The following is a 22,500-nucleotide window of genomic DNA, read 5'->3' as shown; positions in this document are numbered from 1 at the left end:
CATTATATATATTATATATCATTATTATATATTATCAATCATGATGTATATTATTTATCATGATATATAATGAACAGAGTGAACAATCAATAAAAATGTCAAAGCAAAAACAAAAAGCTGCTCTCCTGTGGTTTTGCAGTCGGGCCGGCATCGACGACTCCAAGAAATGGGGGATGTTGTTTCTGATCAACCAGCTCTTCAAGATCTATTTCAAGGTGTGACCTCAGTCCAGTTTCACTGTGACACACACCTGCTGCAGGTGACACACACACACACACACACACACACCTGTGATCAGCTGATTACTGTGAGGAGTGACGGAGGAGCTCTCATAAAAAACTCAGTTCAGGTTCTGCTCTGTGATGTTCCTGCCATTTCTGCATATCATGTACAAGATGCTTGGTTTTACTTCTGTGTGTGTGTGTGTGTGTGTGCGTGTGTGTGTGTGTGTGTGTGTGTGTGTGTCAGATCAATAAGCTGCACCTGTGTAAGCCTCTGATCAGGGCGATCGACAGCTCCAACCTGAAGAACGACTACAGCATGGCCCAGAGAGTCACCTACAAATACTACGTGGGCCGCAAGGCCATGTTCGACAGCGACTTCAAACCAGGTACCTGCACCGCGCAAGTACTGCACAAGTACTGCACAAGTACTGCACCGGTACTGCACCGGTACTGCACCGGTACTGCACCGGTACTGCGTCAGCACCACACAAGTACTGCACTGGTACTGCACCGGTACTGCACAAGTACTGCACAAGTACTGCACCGGTACTGCGTCAGCACCACGCAAGTACTGCACCGGTACTGCGTCAGCACCGCGCAAGTACTGCAGAAGTACTGCACCAGTACTGCGTCAGCACCGCACAAGTACTCTACCGGTACTGCGTCAGCACCGTGCAAGTACTGCACCGGTACTGCGTCAGCACCGCGCAAGTACTGCACCGGTACTGCGTCAGCACCACACAAGTACTGCACAAGTACTGCACCGGTACTGCGTCAGCACCGCGCAAGTACTGCACCAGTACTGCACCGGTACTGCGTCAGCACCGCGCAAGTACTGCGCAAGTACTGCACCGGTACTGCGTCAGCACCGCGCAAGTACTGCACCGGTACTGCGTCAGCACCGCACAAGTACTACACCGGTACTGCACCGGTACTGCATCAGCACCGTGCAAGTACTGCACCGGTACTGCGTCAGCACCGCGCAAGGACTGCACCGGTACTGCACCGGTATTGCACCGGTACTGCATCAGCACCACGCAAGTACTGCGCAAGTACTGCACCGGTACTGCATCAGCACCGCGCAAGTACTGCACAAGTACTGCACCGGTACTGCGTCAGCACCGCGCAAGTACTGCGCAAGTCCTGCACCAGTACTGCGTCAGCACTGTGCAAGTACTGCACCATTACTGGGTCGGCACCGCGCAAGTACTGCACCGGTACTGCGTCAGTACTGTGTCAGTACTGTGTCAGCACTGCACCGGCACACAGTACTGCATCAGTATTGTGTTTGTTACTCCACATGCTACTACAGTCAACTTATGACACAGCAGAGCATTATTTACCTGAAAATACTAGAACTTACAACAAGTACAGCATATTACTTTTAGATTCTATGTAGTAGTGCTGGGCGATATGACCAAAAATTCATATCACGGTATAAATTGCATCCCTCACGGTAACGGTATATATCGCGGTATAAATGTTGCAGTGTAAAACTTATCATGGAAGTGTTTCTAAATGGGTTTTTTAGACCCTTTGCAAGGCTAAATTGTTTTAAAAAACAATAACAACAACAAAAAAACAAAGATATAATCTAATTTTTTGAGCATTTATTGTCCAAAGAACAAGAGAGGTACAGATTTAGAAGTACAAAAATTCTCACAAAAATAAAGTGAATATTGTAAACATTCTAGAGGACTTTGGGGGGTTACGACGGATCTTTTGTAGCACAGAGGAGATACGTTGCTCAAACACTCGGTATGTAGTATTATGAGTTGTAGAACATAATAAATTATCTTGCAGGAGTAGATGTTTACCAGTAAGCGTGACTCCAATAATTTAACAATATGTTAAATTATTATTTGTTTTAAAAATGCAAATTACTTATCAAACAGACCTAACAATTCAACTACCAATGAATGAGCAGGAGTATGCCTGTGATAACACAGATTGAATATGAAAAATAAGCCGAAGTGATACCTCTTCTCTAAATAGACAAGCTAAGCCAGTGTGCTGCTGTTAGCCAGTGAAACTACAGCAGAGTGGCACCTCTTCGCTTTGTTTCACAATCTATGTCAGTGCGCTGCTGTAGCTGGAAAGTTTCTCTGCCTTTTGGCTCGTGCGGTGCCGGTGCGGTTGTTATTATGTCAAATTCCGAGTTAAAAATAGATTCCGTTTTATTTGGCTAATTCCGCGACTCCGTTCGCAATTCCGTGATCGATAAGTTGACGATACCACGGTAGAGCACAAATCTCTACCGTGGCTCAATTTATATCATTTCTACCGTCATACCGTGTATACCGCGCAGCACTACTATGTAGTACTACTGACGACTTGAATGAATGAATGAAGTTTATTTCGGCCAAGATTAGCAACAGGAAGTCCATGAAAGCACATTAAGTGAAATCAGAATGATGAATATCAAATAAAGTAAATATACATGCTTAATCAATACCAAGTGAGTGATTGATTTCTAACCAGTTGCAGTAGCCCGTTAATACTGTGTGTATCCTCGACATACTACATGGCACTACTGCTACTTTAAACCAGGCACATTACCTCCAAATACTTAATAGTCCTTTATAGTACTACCAGTAACTTCCAACTACTACTTTGTGCTACTTTGTTAATACTGCATATAACATCCAGATACTGTGTACTGCAGCCAGCACCTTTAGAGCAGGTTCATGACCTCGTTAAAACTTTGTACATTAAATAATAATGTGCAAACTTTGTTTATTTACCTCTGTTTGTATGCTTATCTCTACCAGATTGTTATCTGGTAAGATAAGATAAACAGTTTGTTTATCTCCATCTGTTTGTTTAAGTTTATTTGTGTTTGTTTATTTACTTTTGTTTATTTGCGTGTATCTGTTTGTTTATTTAATGGCACCAGTTTGTTTATTTGTTTGTTTCCCTCTGTTTGTTTGTTTGTTTATTCCCAGCGGAGGAGTACCTGTCCTTCTCCTTCCAGCACTGCCATCGCTCCAGTCAGAAGAACAAGAGGATGATCCTCATCTACCTGCTGCCCGTTAAGATGCTGCTGGTCAGGAACGCTCGTTAAGGCCCCTCGTTAAGGCCCCTCGTTAAGGCCCCTCGTTAACACTCGTTAGGGTTAGGGTTAGTTAGTAGCTTGTAATTAGTTACTTTCACCCTGGTGTATTCAGAGCTAGAATACCTCAGGACAAATGCATCATGGGAGTGGGTGGTCTGATTCGTGTGTGTGTGTGTGTGTGTGTGTGTGTGTGTGTGTGTGTGTGTGTGTGTGTGTGTGTGTTGCAGGGCCACATGCCGACTCATCAGCTGCTCAGGAAGTATGACCTCATGCAGTTTGCTGATGTCACTAAAGCTGTGAGGTAAGCAGAGGCTTCAGTTTCCTATAGAGCGAGGCACCGATGCTGCCGGGGTTGCCGGTTTAACTCCCTCTGTGTGACTGTGTGTGTGCCAGCGAGGGGAACCTGCTGCTGCTGAACGAGGCGCTGGTCAAACACGAGACCTTCTTCATCCGCTGTGGTATCTTCCTCATCCTGGAGAAGCTCAAGATCATCACCTACAGGAACCTCTTCAAGAAAGTGTGAGTCAGCGCCCCCGAGTGACCTTTAGTGACCCCTGGGACCTGTAGTGACCTTTAGTGACCTCTGGGACCTGTAGTGACCTTTAGTGACCCCTGGGACCTGTAGTGACCTTTAGTGACCTCTGGGACCTGTAGTGACCTTTAGTGACTTTTGCCCCTTTTCCACGAGCACCGACTCGCCTCGCCTCGGTTTTGGTGATTTTCCGTTACAGTTGAGTCCCACCTCTCCGTGGGTGCAGTCGTCATAGCAACGCGGCCCCGCCCCCAAGCACAGAAAAGTCTCCACCTCTTCATTTGACCGCAGTGTCGGTTTATTCGCCGTTTTCTTTGCCAACTTCAGCGATGATCAATGCGCACGCTCGCTGGTGACATTTTTTTTTTTTTTTTTATGGGTTTGGTTTTCGTGCAGGAGTCGCTCTCATGTGTCGTCACTGCCCGTCCAATCAGTGGCCTGCACGGCGTTTACGTCACATTTCAGCTCGACTCAGCTCGCTTGGAACTCCGGCTGAGTCGGTCCCAAAATAGTACCTGCCATTTGTAACGATGTGTTCAGGTACCAGCTGTGTGTGATGTGTTCAGGTACCAGCTGTGTGTGTTGTGATGTGTTCAGGTACCAGCTGTGTGTGATGTGCTGTGTTCAGGTACCAGCTGTGTGTGATGTGTTCAGGTACCAGCTGTGTGTGATGTGCTGTGTTCAGGTACCAGCTGTGTGTGATGTGTTCAGGTACCAGCTGTGTGTGTTGTGATGTGTTCAGGTACCAGCTGCTGCGGACCCACCAGCTGCCTCTGGACGCCTTCCTGGTGGCTCTGAGGATGATGCAGGTGGACGAGGTCAACATCGACGAGGTGCAGTGCATCCTGGCCAACCTCATCTACATGGTGAGACACACACACACACACACACACACACACACACACACACACACACACACCCCTCCAGGGGACGACAGAAATCACTTTAACCCCTTGTAGACTATTGTCGCGAATTCGCCTCAAACCACTTCCAGTCTTAATGCAGCCGAGGTGGTGTGTGTGTGTGTGTGTGTGTGTGTATGCGTGTGTGTGTGTGTGTGTGTGTGTGTGTGTGTATTCCACTGATGCTGTTGATGCATATTTCACACACACCAAGAATTGTATTGGAAACCCTCTACCAGCAATAATTTAATATCTGTTTGAAGGCAAAAACACAAACAATTTATTTTTGTAGATAATTGTAAATAAATTCAGGCAGTAAGGGGTTAAGTTGATACTGGTGCGTTGCCATGGCAGCATACTGGTTTTGTCAGGCGGTAGGAGCAGAGCGATGCTGAGGAGCCGTCTGTGTTAATCCAGTAGGGATTTTATCATCCAGTGCTAAAATGCCATCTGGCTTCCAGTCTCTGGCGCATCTTGATGATGTCAGCAACGTTTGTCCCACCCTACAACGCTGCTGATTGGCTCGGTTGATTTTTCAACCCAGAAATCAGCAGAGCCTGCAGAATCACTAGAACCTTTTTAAAGGGAACATGTGGAACCAGGCTAGAGCCAATCACAAGCCAACAGAAATAAACCTGGCAATGTTTCACCTTAGCCACATGAACCCTAACCCGGGTTCTACCGGAGAACCCTAACCCCTAATTACATGAACCCTAACCCGGGTTCTACCGGTGAACCCTAACCCCTAATCACATGAACCCTAACCCGGGTTCTACCAGAGAACCCTAACCCCTAACCACATGAACCCTAACCCGGGTTCTACCAGAGAACCCTAACCCGGGTTCTACCAGAGAACCCTAACCCCTAATCACATGAACCCTAACCCGGGTTCTACCGGAGAACCCTAACACCTAACCACATGAACCCTAACCCGGGTTCTACCAGAGAACCCTAACCCCTAACCACATGAACCCTAACCCGGGTTCTACCAGAGAACCCTAACCCGGATTCTACCAGAGAACCCTAACCCCTAATCACATGAACCCTAACCCGGGTTCTACCGGAGAACCCTAACACCTAACCACATGAACCCTAACCCGGGTTCTACCAGAGAACCCTAACCCCTAACCACATGAACCCTAACCCGGGTTCTACCAGAGAACCCTAACCCGGATTCTACCAGAGAACCCTAACCCTTAATCACATGAACCCTAACCCGGGTTCTACCAGAGAACCCTAACCCCTAATCACATGAACCCTAACCCGGGTTCTACCGGAGAACCCTAACACCTAACCACATGAACCCTAACCCGGGTTCTACCAGAGAACCCTAACCCCTTACCACATGAACCCTAACCCGGGTTCTACCAGAGAACCCTAACCCCTAACCACATGAACCCTAACCCGGTTCTACCGGAGAACCCTAACACCCAACCACATGAACCCTAACCTGGGTTCTACCGGAGAACCCTAACACCTAACCACATGAACTGAATGTAAAATGTTTTTGCAGAAATCTGTTAAACACTGATGAGACTGACGTTCAACTCCTTTGTTCTCTCCTCTCCTTGTGTCCTTGTGTCCTTTCCTTCTCCTCTCCTTGTCTCCTCTCCTTGTGTCCTTGTGTCCTTGCGTCCTCAGGGTCATATTAAAGGTTACATCTCCCACCAGCACCAGAAGCTGGTGGTCAGTAAACAGAATCCTTTCCCGCCACTCTCCTCTGTCTCGTAGACTACATTACCCACAATCCTGTGCAGCAGAGCTCCCCTCTCCCCGCTGGATTTTTTTTTTTGTTCTGTAAAAAACTTCTAATAAAAGAGAAGATTGTTTGTAAAATGTTTCTGACGTCATTATTTCACTAAACAGTGTTTTAGTTCTTGGTGTGGCGTTCATGTCCTGCTGGGAAACTAGAAAAACACCTGAAACCCCATTACACCTGAGCAAGGGGATTTCCAGATTGTCCAGCAAAGCATTGTGGGTATTGCAGTGCTGGCGTTGGAATGGATGTGAGTTTTTCACAACTAAATAAAAGCAAACGCAGTGAATTTGTTCAGTTGTATGATTCTGACCTGTTTGCTTATAAATGAAAGTTAATTCCCAAGACTTTCTCCGTTATTATATTATCTCCCATCATATTGTATATTTAGTATTATTAATATTTATACGATGGTACATTATGACATTATGTTATGTGCACTTACATTATGTTATGTTACATTACATTATGATATATGATCCAGTCTGGGACAGCTAACCCTAACCACCTGAAGCTCAGTCAGCCTCACGAGCCATAAAACACATTTTTTCTACAACCAAGAACTTAGTGATTCTGAACAGTTCCTTATTGACCGTACAAGCCCCGCCCATTTTCTCCATTCTCCTCGAATGTCCGGTCGTTGGTCGGTGCCATGGGGAGGCCAAACTTTTTCTTTTATTAATTGATATTTATAGAAAAAGTGAAAACCTTTTCACTAAATTAATTTAAAAATTTAAAAAATCAACTCCAGGGTTGAAGCCAACACCGAACATTCAGGGTTTGTTTCAGGTGCACTTTTGCACTTGTAGCGCTCACTATTGGTCATCTGGAATGAAACCTTCAGGCTATGTTCCAGATACTTATGTAGACATATCCTGCAAATTTCGTGATGATTGGCCCAACGGCTGTTGACTTTTGTCTATTTATGTGCGAAGACACGCCCCTTTTGAAGGTCAATATCTTGAAAATTTAATAAGATAGCAGCAAACCTCATGCAGCTTTGGATTAGCGCTGTCCACTTTTTTTTTTTTTTTTTAATTATTATTGAAATAGCTGACCGTAAGATCAGTAGATCAGCGGCCCGATTGACACTGGGCTGGCCCAATCACATTGCTAAACAACCCCTTTTGCGTAGTTTGGTCCCGCCTGCATAATGATTTCGGCAAATAAAGTCATTGCAAGAGTTTGTTTACTCAGCACCGGGCCGGCCCCTGAGACACGCTGCTCTGCGGCCCATTGGTTATTTCTCTTCACTGACACGGGGCTGGCCCAATCAGATCACAGCCTGTGGCTCGGTGAGCCGGTGTGCAGTGCAACGCGGGTCGAACGTTATCTCATAGGATCTACTGAGATGGAGAGAAAACGCAAAAGTGGCGCAGAGAAACTGCGAGAAAAAAAAAGCGGCTGTCAATTTTCAAACCGATCGGACTTTTTCGCTTTTTCGTAATTCATCAACATGAATGAAGAACAAGCACAAATAATACCAGAGGAACACAATTCCCGATGGTAGAGCAGATAGTGCCCCCGTCTGCCATGCAGGAGATCTTCGGTTTAATTCCCCACCCGGACAAAAGGTGGATTTTACTTTATTTACCTCACTTTGTTGTTAACCATGACAGTGAAGTGATTCTTATCATTCTGCCTGTCACTGGCTAGATGACACACACAGTGGCATTTAGGGTTTCTGTTTTCATTTTTGTGAATTTGTAACCCAGGTGCTAAATTATTATTATTATTATTATTATTATTGTTGTTGTTGTTATTATTATTTTGCCTTGTTTTGTTTTGGGGTTTTTTGTTGTTGTTGTTGTTGTTGTTGGGGTTTTTTTTTTGCCTTTTTAATGCCTTGTTCTAACTTTATGGGGAGATATATATACCAATCGAATCAGATTCAGATTTAAAGGATTTGTGTGGTATACTTTGTTTGTCACCATGACCTTCCTATGTGCAGTTTGGGCTCATTTTCCATTCATGCTGACAGGCACCTGCACTTACTGATCTGAAATAGGTGCCCAAAAGGTGTTGGCCAGTTGTGGCCTTTTCAGTAGAATAAAAAAGTTCAATTCCTATTCATCTATTGTATTTTATTGTTCCACTATAGTACTATAGTCCAGTATGATTGGGGCAGCCAAGTAATTTGACATATTTGAACAATTTTTTAAAAAGTAACGTAATAGTTACTTTTCCTGGTAATTTTTTACTTTTTAGTAGAAGTAACTAGTAACTATAATTAATTACTTTTTCAAAGTAACGTGCCCAACACTGCTGATGACAGCTATCTAATTGCATGGCATTATGGTTTTAAAGAGTTGCACAGTTGGTAAACACATTTAAGAGCAAAAAGACTGGAAAGGTGTGCGTTATCGAATGTGGTGGGCCGGTCTGGTCCAAAATGCCCGGGCCGATTTTTTTGTCCCAGTCCGCCCCTGGCGCTGTCCAATGATGATCCACAGAGAATATGGAAACAATCAGACCTGCGGCCCAGGAGGAGATGTCAAAAATCTTTGTTGCAGATTTGCCGAGCGAGGATTTGTGGATGTCTGGACCAAAATTCATGAAAATCGGACTTACAGCGTAGGAGTTTTGAAATTTGAAAGTTCAAAAATGTTCACCTTTAATTATAGCGCCAATTGAGGTCGTATTTCTTCCAATCAATGTGCAAAATCTCATGTCTGTACCATTTCCCATCTCACACGAATTTGTGAAAACATTTCTGAAGAGGAGGAATGATGATAATAATACTAATAATACGATACTAATAATAATAATAATGATGATGATGATGATGATGATAAACTAAAGCAAATACAACCCCTGTGCAAATGCACCCTGTTAGTCGCATGTTTGTTAAATCCAGTTTGGGGAGGTGGTGTGTTCACTGGTCCGCTCCAAACGTTCAGACGGGCCACACTTTTGGCCCTTTTCCACGAGCACCTACTCGACTCGACTCGGTTTGAGAGCTTTTCCTTCAGGTGGTGGTTCCTGGTATCAGGTCCCATTTTAGGACCGACTCAGCCGGGGCTCCAAGTGAGCTGAGACGAGCTGAAATGTGACGTAAACGCCGCGCAGGCCACTGATTGGACGGGCAGTGACGACACATGAGAGCGACTCCTGCACGAAAATCAAACCCGACGTTAAAAAAAAACAAAAACGGCAGCAGCGAGCGTGCGCATTGATCATCACTGAAGTTGGCAAAGTCAGAAAATGGAGAGCAAACCAGCACCGTGGTCACATGAAGAGGTGGAGACTTTTCTGTGTTTGGTGGCCCAAAGAATCCAGAGGGAGGTGGGCGGTGCGCCGCGTTGCTATGACGACTCCACCCACGGCGAGGTGAGACTCAACTGCAATGGAAAACCACCTAAACCGAGTCGAGGCGAGCAGAGTCGAGTAGATACTAGTGGAAAAGGGCCATTTGTCAAACCGGGGAAAATGGATCTTCACGGCCTTTCGGCTCCACCGACTCGACCGGCGCCGCCGAGCCGCCGCCATGCATCTGGAAACTGTAGCAGTGTGTTGTTTGAACAATGCAGATATGGACAAGAATAGTTAATTGTCCTTGTAAAATTCTGTTTTTATATTTTATTTGAAATTAAATGGAAATTACACAGTGTACAAAACACAACTACACAAAAACAAAAAACGGGTTGCGTGTGTGTGTGTGTGTGTGTGTGTGTGTGTGTGTGTGTGTGTGTTGGGGGGCATGATTCTAGACAGCAGCTTTGATGTCAAAAACACAAAAATGATGACGATCCTGGGAAGAAGTGGGCGTGTCCTCCGTGTGTGAAGTTCATTTGTTCCATAGCCCAGGATAATCCTCACGTCACAATTTGTGCTGCTACATGAATCTTTTTGGATGTCCTTCTTTTTGTGGTAGGCCACGCCCCCTTTTGGCCAAGGGGCGTTAAGGGTTTCTTCTTCCTTAGCCCATGAGCAGCCTCACACCAAACATGGGGATGAATCTGAGCCTCAGCTCCAAGTGGAACAGTTGAAATAAAGTATGACAATTTCTCATTTCTTTCCTTTTTCCATTGCATGTCCAGTTGGTTGCCATGGCGCCCCCTCATGGTCAGGTACTGAGTTTTCTGGTCAGCGGTGCTCAGGGAGCTGGCTGACCTGCGAGGTCATGTGATCCTCGGTGAGCTCCAGCCTCTGCCTGAGCCAGGCCAGGTGGCGGGACAGTTTGGTAAACACCAGGCCCCGCCCACCCCGCTCGCCCCGCCCGGCGTGCGAGGAGATCAGCAGCCCCGTCACAAACACTGTCCCTTTGTGCTCCGTGGCGACTGGCGTCCCTGGCAACAGATCATCTCGCCTGACCTCTGACTCTGACGGGCTCTGACTCTCTGATCTGCTTTGGTTCCTGGGTGCTTTGTCGCCATCTTGGCTCTGCGGAGCTCCATTTTGGCTCTGTGTGCCATTTTGGCTGCCTTGGGTTTTGTTTTGGCTCTGTTGGCTGACCGGCGCTCCGTTTGCGCTCCCCTGAGATTCGTCCCGGTGCGCTCTTCCTGTTTGTGCCCGTGTGCCGATGTGCCTCTCAGTTTCATTCTGGCCCACGCCTCCATCTCGGCCCTGCGGGTCATTTTGGCTCCCGTGGGCTTCATGTTGGCCCCTCATGCAGAACATCTTGTTGCTGATTGGATGAGAGAGGTCGAGCTGGCTGCGACACTCGTCCAGCGTCAGGTAGGTCACCCTGCCGCTTTGCGGCCCCCCGACGAGCCCCCCCCTCCCAGAACGCATCAGGACGTTCTCGCTGAAATCTTTGATAGGCAGGCAGGCGTGGAAGAGGGCGGGGCCAAAGGGCAGGGGTCTGGCCAATTGCAGGAGGACCAGGTCGTTGTCATGGTGATCTCTGCGGAAGCGGCTGTGCATGTACAGAGACTGAACGGGAAGGACGACGGCTGAGGCCAGATGACCTGAGAGACCGGAGACAGAGCAGCAGGAGTGTTAACACCGGCTGCAGTGGGACAGCAGTACTACAGCTAGTACCTGCAGTATTCATAGTAGTATTAACTTATTTATAGTAGTATTAATAGTAGGTTCAGTATTTGCTGAGTAAAGTTAGTGGACTTCCTCACCGGTGACGACATGCAGGCTGGAGGGTCGCCGGTCGGGGTCGGCGCTCAGGAACAGGCAGCTGGCGGCGGTCAGTACAGAGCGCCGGCCGAGCACCACCCCCCTGCAGAGCTCCACCCCCCTGCTGTCTGTCACGGACACCTGGAGACACAAAACAAACGCTCTGTGGCGTTCACACTCTGCCAAGTACGAGTGGCAGAGCAAGAAAACATGCTCGCTCACTTCCATTCATTCTGTAGGTCACTCTATCATCTGCTCCCTGTCTCTCTCTCTCTGTCTCTCTGTCTGTCTCTCTCTCTCTGTCTCTCTGTCTGTCTGTCTGTCTCTCTCTCTCTCCCTGTCTCTCTCTCTGTCTCTTTCTCATGAAGGCTTTGTGTTTGTTGTTGATAAAACTTGTTGAATACAATTTGTCATTTTTTTGATTTTGAGTGAAGTTTTTAAGCGGCAGCTGTTTGTACACAGAGCCGGGCGAGGTGGGCGAAGTGGGCGAAGTGGGCGAAGTGGGCGGGGTGGGCGAGGTGGGCGAGGTGGGCGAAGTGGGCGAAGTGGGCGGGGTGGGCGAGGTGGGTGAGGTGGGCGAGGTGGGCGAAGTGGGCGAAGTGGGCGGGGTGGGCGAGGTGGGCGAAGTGGGCGAGCCGGGTGAGGTGGGCGGGCCGGGCGAGCCGGGTGAGGTGGGCGGGCCGGGCGAGCCGGATGGGTTTGGATGGATTTGGTGACTGTGCGTCAGAAGCTTGTGTGCAATGCATCCTGGTACATGTAGGCGCTGCTGGCAGGAGAACTCACACATCGACACTGACTGGACGTCCACATGTGGAATTTAAAACTCACTGATTTTTAATTAGTAGCATGTAATTAGTTACTTTCACCCTGGTGTATTCAGAGCTAATTAAACTACACTAGAATACCTCACTGTGATTGGCTGGGAGGAGCCTACCTGCCAGGGACAGTTTCCATGGTGACAGGTCGGCCTGGTCCTGTAGAGCTCATCAAAGGAAGAAGAAGTTTGTCCACATGGAAACTTGACTGGTGACACAAAGACACACACAACAACAGTCATTATAATAATTCTAGTAACTTTTCAGATTTTTTTCATGTTATTAAACTTATTTTTATCACTATTATCATTAAAGTGATAGTTGGGGTTCTGCATATCGTGATGTTTGCTGCTCCATGCGAGTGTAAAACTTCCACCAAGTTCGGTCCGTTAAATCTGTTTGACCCAAAGCGTGGGATGAAAGTGAAACCAAAACAGTGTGTGTTGTTGTGTTGTTCACGTGAACATGGAACATGGAGCTCATGGACCAAACAGCAGCCGATAGAAACTATACGACCTGCCCCTTTAATGTTCTTAATACTGACTCCTAAAGCTGTAGCAGACAGACAGACAGACAGACAGTCCTGACCATCAGGTAGACAGCTCTTTCCATCGGTCTGTAGTTTGAATCCCGCTGTGCAGGAGCAGCTGAAGGAGTCTGAGGACAGCGAGCAGAACTGATGGCACGCTGCAGGACCTTCAGTGGGACACTCTGCAGGCTCTGACACACACACACACACACACACACACACACACACAGAGTCAAAACACGCCCTTCATAATAAGTGTAGTGTTGGCTGTGTAGTGCCCTGGATGTGTGTGTGTGTGTGTGTGTGTGTGTGTGTGTAAGATATGAATGAACATGGTGGTGAAATATCCTCAGTTGCTCTCGATCTGTGTCTCTCGATTCACTTCCACAGCAAAACAGCTGCAAAAATAACACTTTCAGCACAGAAACCAACACCAACACATGATTATCACTTTCAACCAGCAGGGTCAGGGTCAGGGGGGGTCAGGGTCAAGGTTAGGGTCAGGGGGGGTCAGGGTCAGGGGGGTCAGGGTCAGGGTAGGTCAGGGTTAGGGTCAGGGAGGGTCAGGGTGGGTCAGGGAGGGTCAGGGTGGGTCAAGGTTAGGGTCAGGGTGGGTCAGGGAGGGTCAGGGTGGGTCAAGGTTAGGGTCAGGGTGGGTCAAGGTTAGGGTCAGGGTGGGTCAGGGTCAGGGTCGGGGGGGTCAGGGTTAGGGTCAGGGTGGGTCAGGGTTAGGGTCAGGGTGGGTCAGGGTGGGTCAAGGTGGGTCAGGGTTAGGGTGGGTCAGGGTCAGGGTCAGGGTGGGTCAGGGTGGGTCAGGGTCAGGGTGGGCTGTACCTGGGTCACGGTCGCGGAGCAGGGGGGCGGTGGGTTAGGGTTAGGGTTAGGGTGGGTCAGGGTCAGGGTGGGTCAAGGTGGGTCAGGGTTAGGGTCAGGGTGGGTCAAGGTTAGGGTCAGGGTGGGTCAGGGTCAGGGTCAGGGTGGGTCAAGGGTAGGGTCAGGGTGGGTCAAGGTCAGGGCTGTACCTGGGTCACGGTCGCGGAGCAGGGGGGCGGTGGGTGGTCCATCTCTCTCTCCCTGTCCCCCCAGTTCACACACTGTCCCGTAGTGGGGGGGGCTGCAGGAGCAGTGGAACCCCCCCATCTTGTCAGTGCAGTTCCCATCATGCAGGCAGGGGTTGGGTTTACACTGGTCACCATCTGCACGCGCACACACACACACACACACACACACACACACACACACACAGAGTCTGTAACAGACAGCTCGTTAACTCTTTACATCTGGATTCTATGGGAAGATTTTATGATCCCTTCAGGTACTGCGGGAAATATCAGTATCACAGAAGAGTGAACATGAATGAGACAAAGGCTGCAACTTCAGGCTTTATTAGAAACTCTAACCTGAACCTAAATGTGCCTGTTTTTAATAATTTATTGCTTTCAGTAAGTTGAAGTTGTTTAGTCTTTAAAGTCTGGTTATCAACATTTTCTATGGATTTTCTAAAGATGAAAAAGAGAAATGAGCACAGATGGAAAGGGGGCGGGGTCTCACCGTAGTAAACTGTCCAGAAGGCGTCCTGTAGAAAACACACACAGACAGGTTCAGTTGCAGAAAGGCATTCTGGGAAACATGGAAATCACCAACTGCAGAGGAAATAGATGAGGCAAGTGGAGGGAAAAACCCTAACCCTTTAGTAGAACAGAGCCTCCAGTTTTACCCGCCAGCGCCCCCCTGTGGAGAACATGAGTGCTGCACTGCCACTGTTCAACAAAATTAATGAAGCAGATGTGGACCAGAAAGCAACTGAAAAAAATGTTTTGAAGGATGAGCAACACCACACGTTTCTTTGGGATTCATGATCCACACTTTTTCACATCCCTCTGACTTCCAAACTGGTGGAACTACTTTCTCTTTTAGAGCTGTCTCTTCATCAAGTACAATGGCACAATGTCCCGTATTCATTCAGCTGCCTGACGTGTCTGTATTGCAGAGGAATACAGGACGTAGCGCTGTGGCGTAGTGATACGCAGTTTTAGAAAAGAAAATAGTTCTGACAGTGTGGAAGCCGGTGGTGGAAAGATGAAAGTGAAACCAAAACAATGATTTGGTGTTGTGTTGTTCACGTGAACATGGTGTGTTTTCTGCTCTGTATCTGCTTCCTTCATGTTGGAGCAGATCTCCTTCTCACCACAGGGGGGAGCTCATGGACCAAACCTGGTGGATGCAGCAGCAGATGGAAACTATATGACCTGAACTGTTGAACTACAACACCAAGCGGCTGAGATATGATAGTGCTGATGTTGCTGCTGACCGTCTTGGCGGTGTCCTCGAAGTACTCGCGGGCCTCCTCGTAGCTGCAGAGCTCCTCGTAGCATTCCCTCTCCAGGTTCCCCTGCAGGATCTCCTCCACCAGGAACGAGTTCGCCCGCTTGGAGCGCAGGAACACGCCGTCGGCCTGCCGCCGCCCGCTGAAGACTAACACACAGATAGCATGTGACCTCCCACATGACCTCTGACCTCTGCATGGCGTGACCCCGACAGAGACAGGTGGGTCAATTTTATTTGTCAAAAACGTTTCTTTGGAAGATATTTTTCATTTTTTCTTCAGTTTTTATACACAAGAGAAGTTCTCAAGTATCAGGAGAAAAAGGTAAATTTTTTAGGACAATTTGTTTTATGTGATAGCGATGGGGGGCATGGCCGGGGTGGAGGGGGGTGGACAGGGGGTTGGGGTGGTGTGTGTGTGTCTGTGTGTTTGGGGGTGGGGGGGCATTAGGATCACATCCTGATGCGCAGAAATTTCTCAACTAAATCTTTTCGCGTGATTTGATGTGAACACAGCTGTGCTCTGGCGCCCCCTTGCTGCATGTTCTGACCTTTGACGTCACTTCACAGCTCGTCCTCAAACTGTTCACTGAGGTGGGAATATCTCAGCCAATCAGAAACAGTCTCACCTCTTCCACAAAATCATTGGTTTTCCTGGTAAAACAGGAGGAGCAACTACAGCTGACTCAGCCAATCAGGTCCTGATTATCCTGCTGCACATGTGAGGCTCACTCTGATTGGTTGGATGATCTTACATCACTTCTTGTTTCAGGAAGAGTTTTGAAAACAACTTAAGTCCAGAAATGACAGGGGGCGGGGCTTAATGTTTCGTATGAATCAGCTCTAAAGTTTCTCTGTTGACTCTTTATTTTTTTTATGTTGGACAAACGAAATGCTCAGTAACAAAGCAGCGCATCATTTTCTTCCAACCAATCACAGCTCTCTGGCGGGGCAGGTGAGGGTCAGGGGTGAAGACACTGTCACGCCCCCTAGGGGTGGGAAATAAACTTTTGTTTGTTTCTGCATTCTGAATGCTCAGGCTTAAATAATCAACTCATCTTGTTTTCATTAAATTGATATTTAGATATTTTTCTGTATTTTGTGATTTCTGTATTGTGCTGTTCATCTTGATAATTATTCTGCACATGCAGGACTCATATTTATATTAAAATTTGTATATAAAGTTAACAGATTTGTAGGAGGTGCTGCTGTTTTTAATTGACTGATCCACCAAAGTGAGAAAAATGAATTTTCACACTGATATTTATTTGCACTGGAGTTCACATCAGAGGTCGGGGAAGAGATTTTTCATTATTAAAAAACTGTCAGATGTGAAAGCAGCCTGAGCGTCGGGATGTTTTAAAATTTTAAATTTAAAAGATAGAATCAATTTCTCTGTTTAGAGCAATCTAAACTTAGTTTAGCAATAAACAAACAAAAAATGTTTGATTTTGTATTTTGTTGTCTACGCCATTACAGCAACATTCACTATGCATCAATGACAGAGAGAAATAAGTTTGGTTTATGGGATTTTGACATAATTCAAGTGGAAATTTTGATTTGATTGATTTGTATTTCAGTCAAAATCCAGAGAATAAGGAAGCTTTAATATCAACATTTTAATAATTCACTTTAACTCTACTCTCCATCTGGCACCAAAACTGAAGCTGCAGGTTAAACTGAAGGTGGAACTGAGAGACGCTGAGCAGCGACAGGTAAAGCTGCAGCTCAGAGGTCAGAGGTCAGAGGTCGGGGTCTTACCTGCTCCTTGGCTGAGGACCTGAAGGAAGCCGGCGAGGAGAGAGAGAGAGAACAGGGACGCTTGACAGCTGCACGCCATGACGCTACAAAAACCACCAAACACACACTGCTGCACCACTGCGCTGCACTGCTGCACACACACACACACACACACACACACAGTCTTGATGAGTCACAGACAAAACTTCTGACTCATTATTTAAACTGTAAAACTAACGAGCTGTGACTGTGTTGCTCATAAAGAACAAAATGGAACTTTATTATATTATTTGTGAAAATAATAAAATATTAAAATGTTTTTGGGTTCCAGTTTATCTGCTGCGTTTAAGTCACAGCTATAAAATGGGAATTCTAAATTTCCAGATTTTGTCCTGGGCAAGCAGGAAGATCTGATTTGTAAAGAGTTAAATGTTTTTCCTGCCGCTGGCGTTGAATAAACAGCTGGAGACTTTGACCTGGACATGCGTGTCCTCAAACAGGTCCTCAAACACAGCAAAACAAGCAGCTGTCCTTTGAACCCGGGGTTTCAGATAAATTATGATATATAATTAGTTTGATTATTGTGTAGTTTATGTTCACAAACACAAAAAAAGAGAGTCGTCCCAACATGGTTTGGTTGTAAAAAGGGAGACTTTCTGTAAAGTCAGTTATCAGAAGAGTTTGTGAGTTTGACTTCAGGGAACAAACAGGAGACCGACGACCCAAATGTCATCAAACTCTGTGAGCACACAAACGCCCTCAGAGACCGTCAGTCCAACAAATACAGAATGAGCAAAGAAATAACATTCACACTCAGAAGATTTCCTGGAACTTTGATCTTTATTAGCCTGAAATTCTGGTGAAAAGAAGAAATAAAATCCCAGTTTCAGCAACACAATGCTAAAAAATAAATGACAACACATGGATCAAATCCCAAAGGTTTAATGTTATAAACTTTTCTTTTCACTTTTTATTTTTGTCCAGCTTGAATAATTTCTCAGGTTTCTACTACAAGCATCTGTTTCGGCCTGATGGGCGGTTCTGTAGCACGGCGCGACGCTCATGCCCACACCGTTTGGAAGGGGGCGTGGTCTCTCCTGACACGCCCGGGCTTGGCTTTGCTCCTCAGCCGCCTCATGCCGTTGCGGATCCAGGGGATGTACTTGGAAACCTGCGTGTAGATGCCGTATTTGCCTTCGCGGGCGCAGCCCTCGCCCCAGCTCACGATGCCCGTGACGAAGAAGGTGTCACGGTACTGCGTAACGTGCGGCCCGCCGCTGTCGCCCTGACACGCGTCCTTTTTGATCTTGTCGTAGCCGGCACAGAACATCCGGTTGGTGATGGGGAACTCGCTGGACTCGATGCAGACGGCCCGGTCGATGTACGGCATGGCGAGACGCTGCAGGATCGTGGAGGGCTGCCGTCGCTCGCCAAGACGCCCGAAACCACTGACCATCCCGTGCGGCTGCCGCATCAGAACCTGAGGGGGATGAGGATGTGAAATACAGCAAGCCACGTGTAGAGAGACGGTTTCGATTTCCTCTCAGACATAAAACACCCCGTTCAAAACAGAAAAGTTCAACCATTTCATGGTAAAAACAGCAGAGTGGACAACCTTTTCGGCAAAGTTGTGCTCCGGCAGGCAGGCAGGCAGGATGTACTCAGAGAACTTGATGGGCGTGGCCAGTTTGATGAGTGCGATGTCGTTGTGGAAGGTAACCGGTGTGTATTGTTTGTGTATGAGGACGGTTTCCACGTTGTGGACGGACTCCCGACCTTCCTTCACCTCAGTGTCAAACTCACCTGAAGAAGAACGAGAAGTAGAAGAAGGAGAAGAAGGAAAAGAAGGGGGGAATCTGAACTTTAAGACAGTTCATGCATTTTAAATCTTAACTTTCTCAAATTTACATGGTCACGCTACAAGATCTCTGTTCATCAAAATCCCATTTGTTTTTTTCATGTGTAAAAACAGCTTAAATGTAACTGTGCCCTTGCCCTCATTAAATTGAATGAAGCACTGTACAATAATGTAACCTCAGTGCAGAACAAAGAACAATGCAATACATTTGGACACAAATTTATACAAATAAAGATAAAAGGAAAATCAAAGTTTTTTCCTTGTCGTGTGTGTATATTTACATATTTTGCTGGAGTCTGATCTTTGATTTATCGATGGGAATCAAATTCACACCCCTGTCCATCAACCTGCATGCCGTATTAAACGCTGCATGTGATTGGCTGGCCAGACGTACCGAGGATGACATAGATGTAGCGTGATTGGTTCATGCAGTGGGCGGCACTCAGGATGAAGTATTGGTTGAGGATGGTTCCTCCACAGAACCCTCTGTGTTCCTCATTCAGCAGCAGAGCCTGGCAGGAGAGGAACAGTGGGTCAGGCTTTAAACATTCTCATGTTCTTGAGCCCCATTTTAAAGGAGATGGGAGATGGCGCTCTGATTGGTTTACTGCATGTTACGCCCAAAACACAGCCAGGATTAATGAAGAGACTCAGTACAAGCCTTTAGAACCAGGAGCCTGAAGCAGATCAGCCTTTTGTCCAGCACTCAGACAGTAAAAGTGGATTTGGACACTGAATGAACTCTGCAGAGCAGGAGCTCAGGTTGATAAATCAGAGCGTCTGACTGTACCTGCCAGGGACACTCTCCCGGTGGACACTCCTCTCCGTCGACGATGCGAGTCATTACCGACCTGCTGGCGGTGATGTGCTCCTCCACCACGGCGTCCGCTGGGTAATCTGGCTCCGAATGCCAGGTGATGTTCTGCAGTTCGAAGTCCGGGAAGTCCAGCGTGTTCTTCTGATCTGTCGAGTTTGCATCTGTCACATTTGGCCGCACGTATCTGAAAGTGCTGCGGGTGCCTTTGGACACGATGGCACCACACCTGTAGGTTTCTGCAGAGATTGAGGTAAAGGTCAGAGGTCAGGGTCAGAGGTCAAACAGTCAGGACTGGTATGAGAATCACATTAGACCTATTCTGAAGTGACAACATTAGATGTGATTTGGGGAAAAAGAAAGACTTTACTTTGAGTACAACTGATGAATCAGAGACAAAATTCAGTTTGTTTTTCATCCAACATTACTGTTCTTGTTGTCTGACCACAGGCAGTAAAAACAAACTTTAATCTGTAATCTCTCTGATCAAACTCAGTCCACAGTTCAAGATCTGAACACATTTCAACTACAATACTAGTGACAAAAAACCCCCAGCCGGGTCCGAAGTCCAACATCACCATCAACCTGATGAGGCCTCAATTTGTACTAAAAAACCCTTAAGAATCTGCAAGTAATAAACACCACCAACATATAAATATTTTAAAAAAGCTGTTGAACTAATTTTAGCAGTTACATCAGGGTCTGATAGGTTACGTGCCACGACTGCAGGAAATCTAAGGGTGTGTCGGTGTCTCACCGTTGGAGTGGCAGGATTTGTCGTCAGACTTCAGGAAGTAGCCGTCGGCGCAGGAACAGTGTACATTCCCTCGCACCACATGGCAGAAATGTTCACAGCCGCCGTTCTTGTTCTCACACAGCTCAGGAATCACTTGGAACACAGAAAACAACGTCAGCACAACCCCAAACCATGGCAAACATTATACCAAGTCCTGCTGAGATTCAGCCCCATGTGGACAGCAGGAGCTTCACATGGACGTCTGTTTTATCTGAGGACGACGGAAACATCTCCGATCCTCCTGACAGTAACTGAGCAGCTGCAGTGTTTCTGAATGAAAATATTTTCTGCTTCACTACAGTATTGACCACATTGTTCTTTTTGATCAGCGGCTCCCATCAGTAAACTAACTCCTCTTTCAAAAGAAGTTTAAAGTAAGTTAACAACTTTTCAGGATGTGAAGGGAACAGGTGACTTTTAAACCTAATGAAGGACACTTTGACAAATTCTCTGCAGCAGAACTCAAACCTGAACCATAACACAAGTTTCTAAAGTGCTGCAGCCAATCAGATGTGCCGCCTCAGTACCAATCTCGCAGTTGAAGCCCTGGTAGCCAGTCTGGCAGAAGCAGGTGTAGCCGCCGATCCCGTCTTTACAAAGTCCATCATGAGCGCAGGGGTTGGACTCACAGGCATCCCCGTCTGCGGGAGAACTTTAATTCAGTTCTGTTTGAGATATGACATCAACACATTTCACACAGAAACCTCCAGCTGACCACCATCCGTCTGAACATCCTGACATTCCACCACACAAACTGCTCTGGATTCCCTCGCTCCTCCAAAAAATATCGTACAATACTGGAAAAACAAAACCAACACCGACACAACAGTGGAGCAATAATCTCATTACTGATTAAATCCACATGGAGCAATTTACATCATCTGGATCTGAATCTGGACCTGAACCAGAACCTCAACCTGAACCAGAACCTGAATCTAGATCTGGACCTGGACCTGAAACTGAACCTGAACCTGAATCTGGACCTGGACCTGGACCTGAAACTGAAACTGAAACTGAACCTGGACCTGGACCTGGGCCTGAACCTGAATTTGGACCTGAACCTGGACCTGGACCTGAAACTGAAACTGAAACTGAATCTGGACCTGGACCTGGACCTGAAACTGAAACTGAACCTGGATCTGGGCCTGAACCTGAATTTGGACCTGAACCTGGACCTGGACCTGGACCTGGACCTGGGCCTGGGCCTGAACCTGAACCTGAACCTGGACCTGGGCCTGAACCTGAATTTGGACCTGAACCTGGACCTGTCGACTAAGTCAGTCGTTCCCAACCCAGTCCTCAATGCACCCCTGTCCTGCAGGTTTATGTTTCAGCTCTACTCTTTCACACCTGATCCAATTAAGGGTTTCATGCTGATTGGTTGAAATAGATCTACCTGAACAGGCTGTGCATGAGGGTGCATGGGCCTTAATTGGGTCAGCTGTGCTTGAGTAGAGCTGAAACAAAAACCTGCAGGACAGGGGTGCCTTGAGGACTGGGTTGGGAACCACTGGACTAAGTGATACTCTCACTTTACACTCTGCTAACTAATTTCATAATTTCATGTCAGGAGCTTCAGCTTGATTTGATTTGTTTGTACAGATTTCTGGTTTGTTATATTATATATATTATTATATATATTATTATGAAATACTATTATATTTCAGCCTCCATTTTTTGGAGAGAAACCGAGTGATTTGGCTCAAAGTTAAAGGGTTTAAAGGGTTTAAAAGGTTTACCGATGTATTTGTTCCAGAATTCAGTCTGAAAATAAGAAAACAGAGAGAGAAATTCAGATCAAATCAGGAAATTGAAGAAAAAAACATACGTTTTGATTAATAACCAATCTGCCATTTGTTTAACTTGTGCTGGTGATCATATTGATGACTTATTGATAAGTCTATTGTCATTATAATTGTAATTATTGTAACTGTTTTACTATTTTTCATTAAATTCTATACTTTACCATGCTTAGACTCACACAACAATACCTTGTGACCATCTTATGGTATTTTTAGGGTTTTGGGTTACTTTGAGGTTTCTTAGGCTAGATTCTCGACTGTAAATACTGTTTTAAAATGAAG

General features: G+C 46.6%; 3 protein-coding genes across 3 annotated transcripts in view; 1 reads left to right on the top strand and 2 right to left on the bottom strand.

The window, feature by feature from the left end:
• The window catches only part of pcid2 (PCI domain containing 2), a 12,684-nt gene extending 6,133 nt beyond the window's left edge, over positions 1–6,551 (top strand). The window contains exons 9-15 of the mRNA XM_030074650.1: positions 140–215; positions 469–610; positions 3,170–3,270; positions 3,507–3,580; positions 3,673–3,798; positions 4,554–4,677; positions 6,355–6,551. Of these exons, the coding sequence (XP_029930510.1) occupies positions 140–215; positions 469–610; positions 3,170–3,270; positions 3,507–3,580; positions 3,673–3,798; positions 4,554–4,677; positions 6,355–6,444 (733 nt within the window). The 3' untranslated portion in view covers positions 6,445–6,551. The remainder of the gene's footprint in view (positions 1–139; positions 216–468; positions 611–3,169; positions 3,271–3,506; positions 3,581–3,672; positions 3,799–4,553; positions 4,678–6,354) is intronic.
• Positions 6,552–10,555: 4,004 nt separating this feature from the next.
• Positions 10,556–17,048, bottom strand: prozb (protein Z, vitamin K-dependent plasma glycoprotein b). Its single transcript, XM_030066636.1, has 8 exons — positions 16,970–17,048; positions 15,195–15,358; positions 14,435–14,459; positions 13,968–14,079; positions 12,943–13,076; positions 12,474–12,562; positions 11,542–11,680; positions 10,556–11,364 (listed from the first exon to the last, which is right to left on the bottom strand). Exons 1-8 carry the CDS (start codon positions 17,046–17,048, stop codon positions 10,556–10,558), a joined length of 1,551 nt encoding a protein of 516 aa, XP_029922496.1.
• Positions 17,049–17,802: 754 nt separating this feature from the next.
• Positions 17,803–22,500, bottom strand: part of f10 (coagulation factor X) — a 12,420-nt gene continuing 7,722 nt past the window's right edge. The window contains exons 3-9 of the mRNA XM_030066622.1: positions 22,156–22,180; positions 20,944–21,057; positions 20,378–20,509; positions 19,597–19,859; positions 19,201–19,318; positions 18,564–18,751; positions 17,803–18,428 (exon numbers count right to left, since the gene is read on the bottom strand). Coding sequence (XP_029922482.1) covers positions 18,009–18,428; positions 18,564–18,751; positions 19,201–19,318; positions 19,597–19,859; positions 20,378–20,509; positions 20,944–21,057; positions 22,156–22,180 — 1,260 coding nt within the window. The 3' untranslated portion in view covers positions 17,803–18,008. The remainder of the gene's footprint in view (positions 18,429–18,563; positions 18,752–19,200; positions 19,319–19,596; positions 19,860–20,377; positions 20,510–20,943; positions 21,058–22,155; positions 22,181–22,500) is intronic.

Source organism: Myripristis murdjan, chromosome 2 (genome assembly GCF_902150065.1).
Source record: "Myripristis murdjan chromosome 2, fMyrMur1.1, whole genome shotgun sequence".
In the NCBI taxonomy this organism is placed as follows: Eukaryota; Metazoa; Chordata; class Actinopteri; order Holocentriformes; family Holocentridae; genus Myripristis; species Myripristis murdjan.
The sequence above is the reverse complement of the archived record's forward strand: the minus strand, read 5'-3'. Positions and strand labels throughout refer to the sequence as shown.

What these genes read in the sequence shown, in the direction of transcription:
- prozb (XM_030066636.1), bottom strand. Translation starts at nt 17,048, where the DNA reads ATGGCGTGCAGCTGTCAAGCGTCCCTGTTCTCTCTCTCTCTCCTCGCC. An exon ending in ATGGAAACTGTCCCTGGCAG is followed by an intron (nt 11,681 to 12,473) that starts GTAGGCTCCTCC and finishes TTGTGTCTCCAG; the next exon opens with GTGTCCGTGACAGACAGCAG. An exon ending in CAGCCTGCATGTCGTCACCG is followed by an intron (nt 11,365 to 11,541) that starts GTGAGGAAGTCC and finishes ATCTGGCCTCAG; the next exon opens with CCGTCGTCCTTCCCGTTCAG.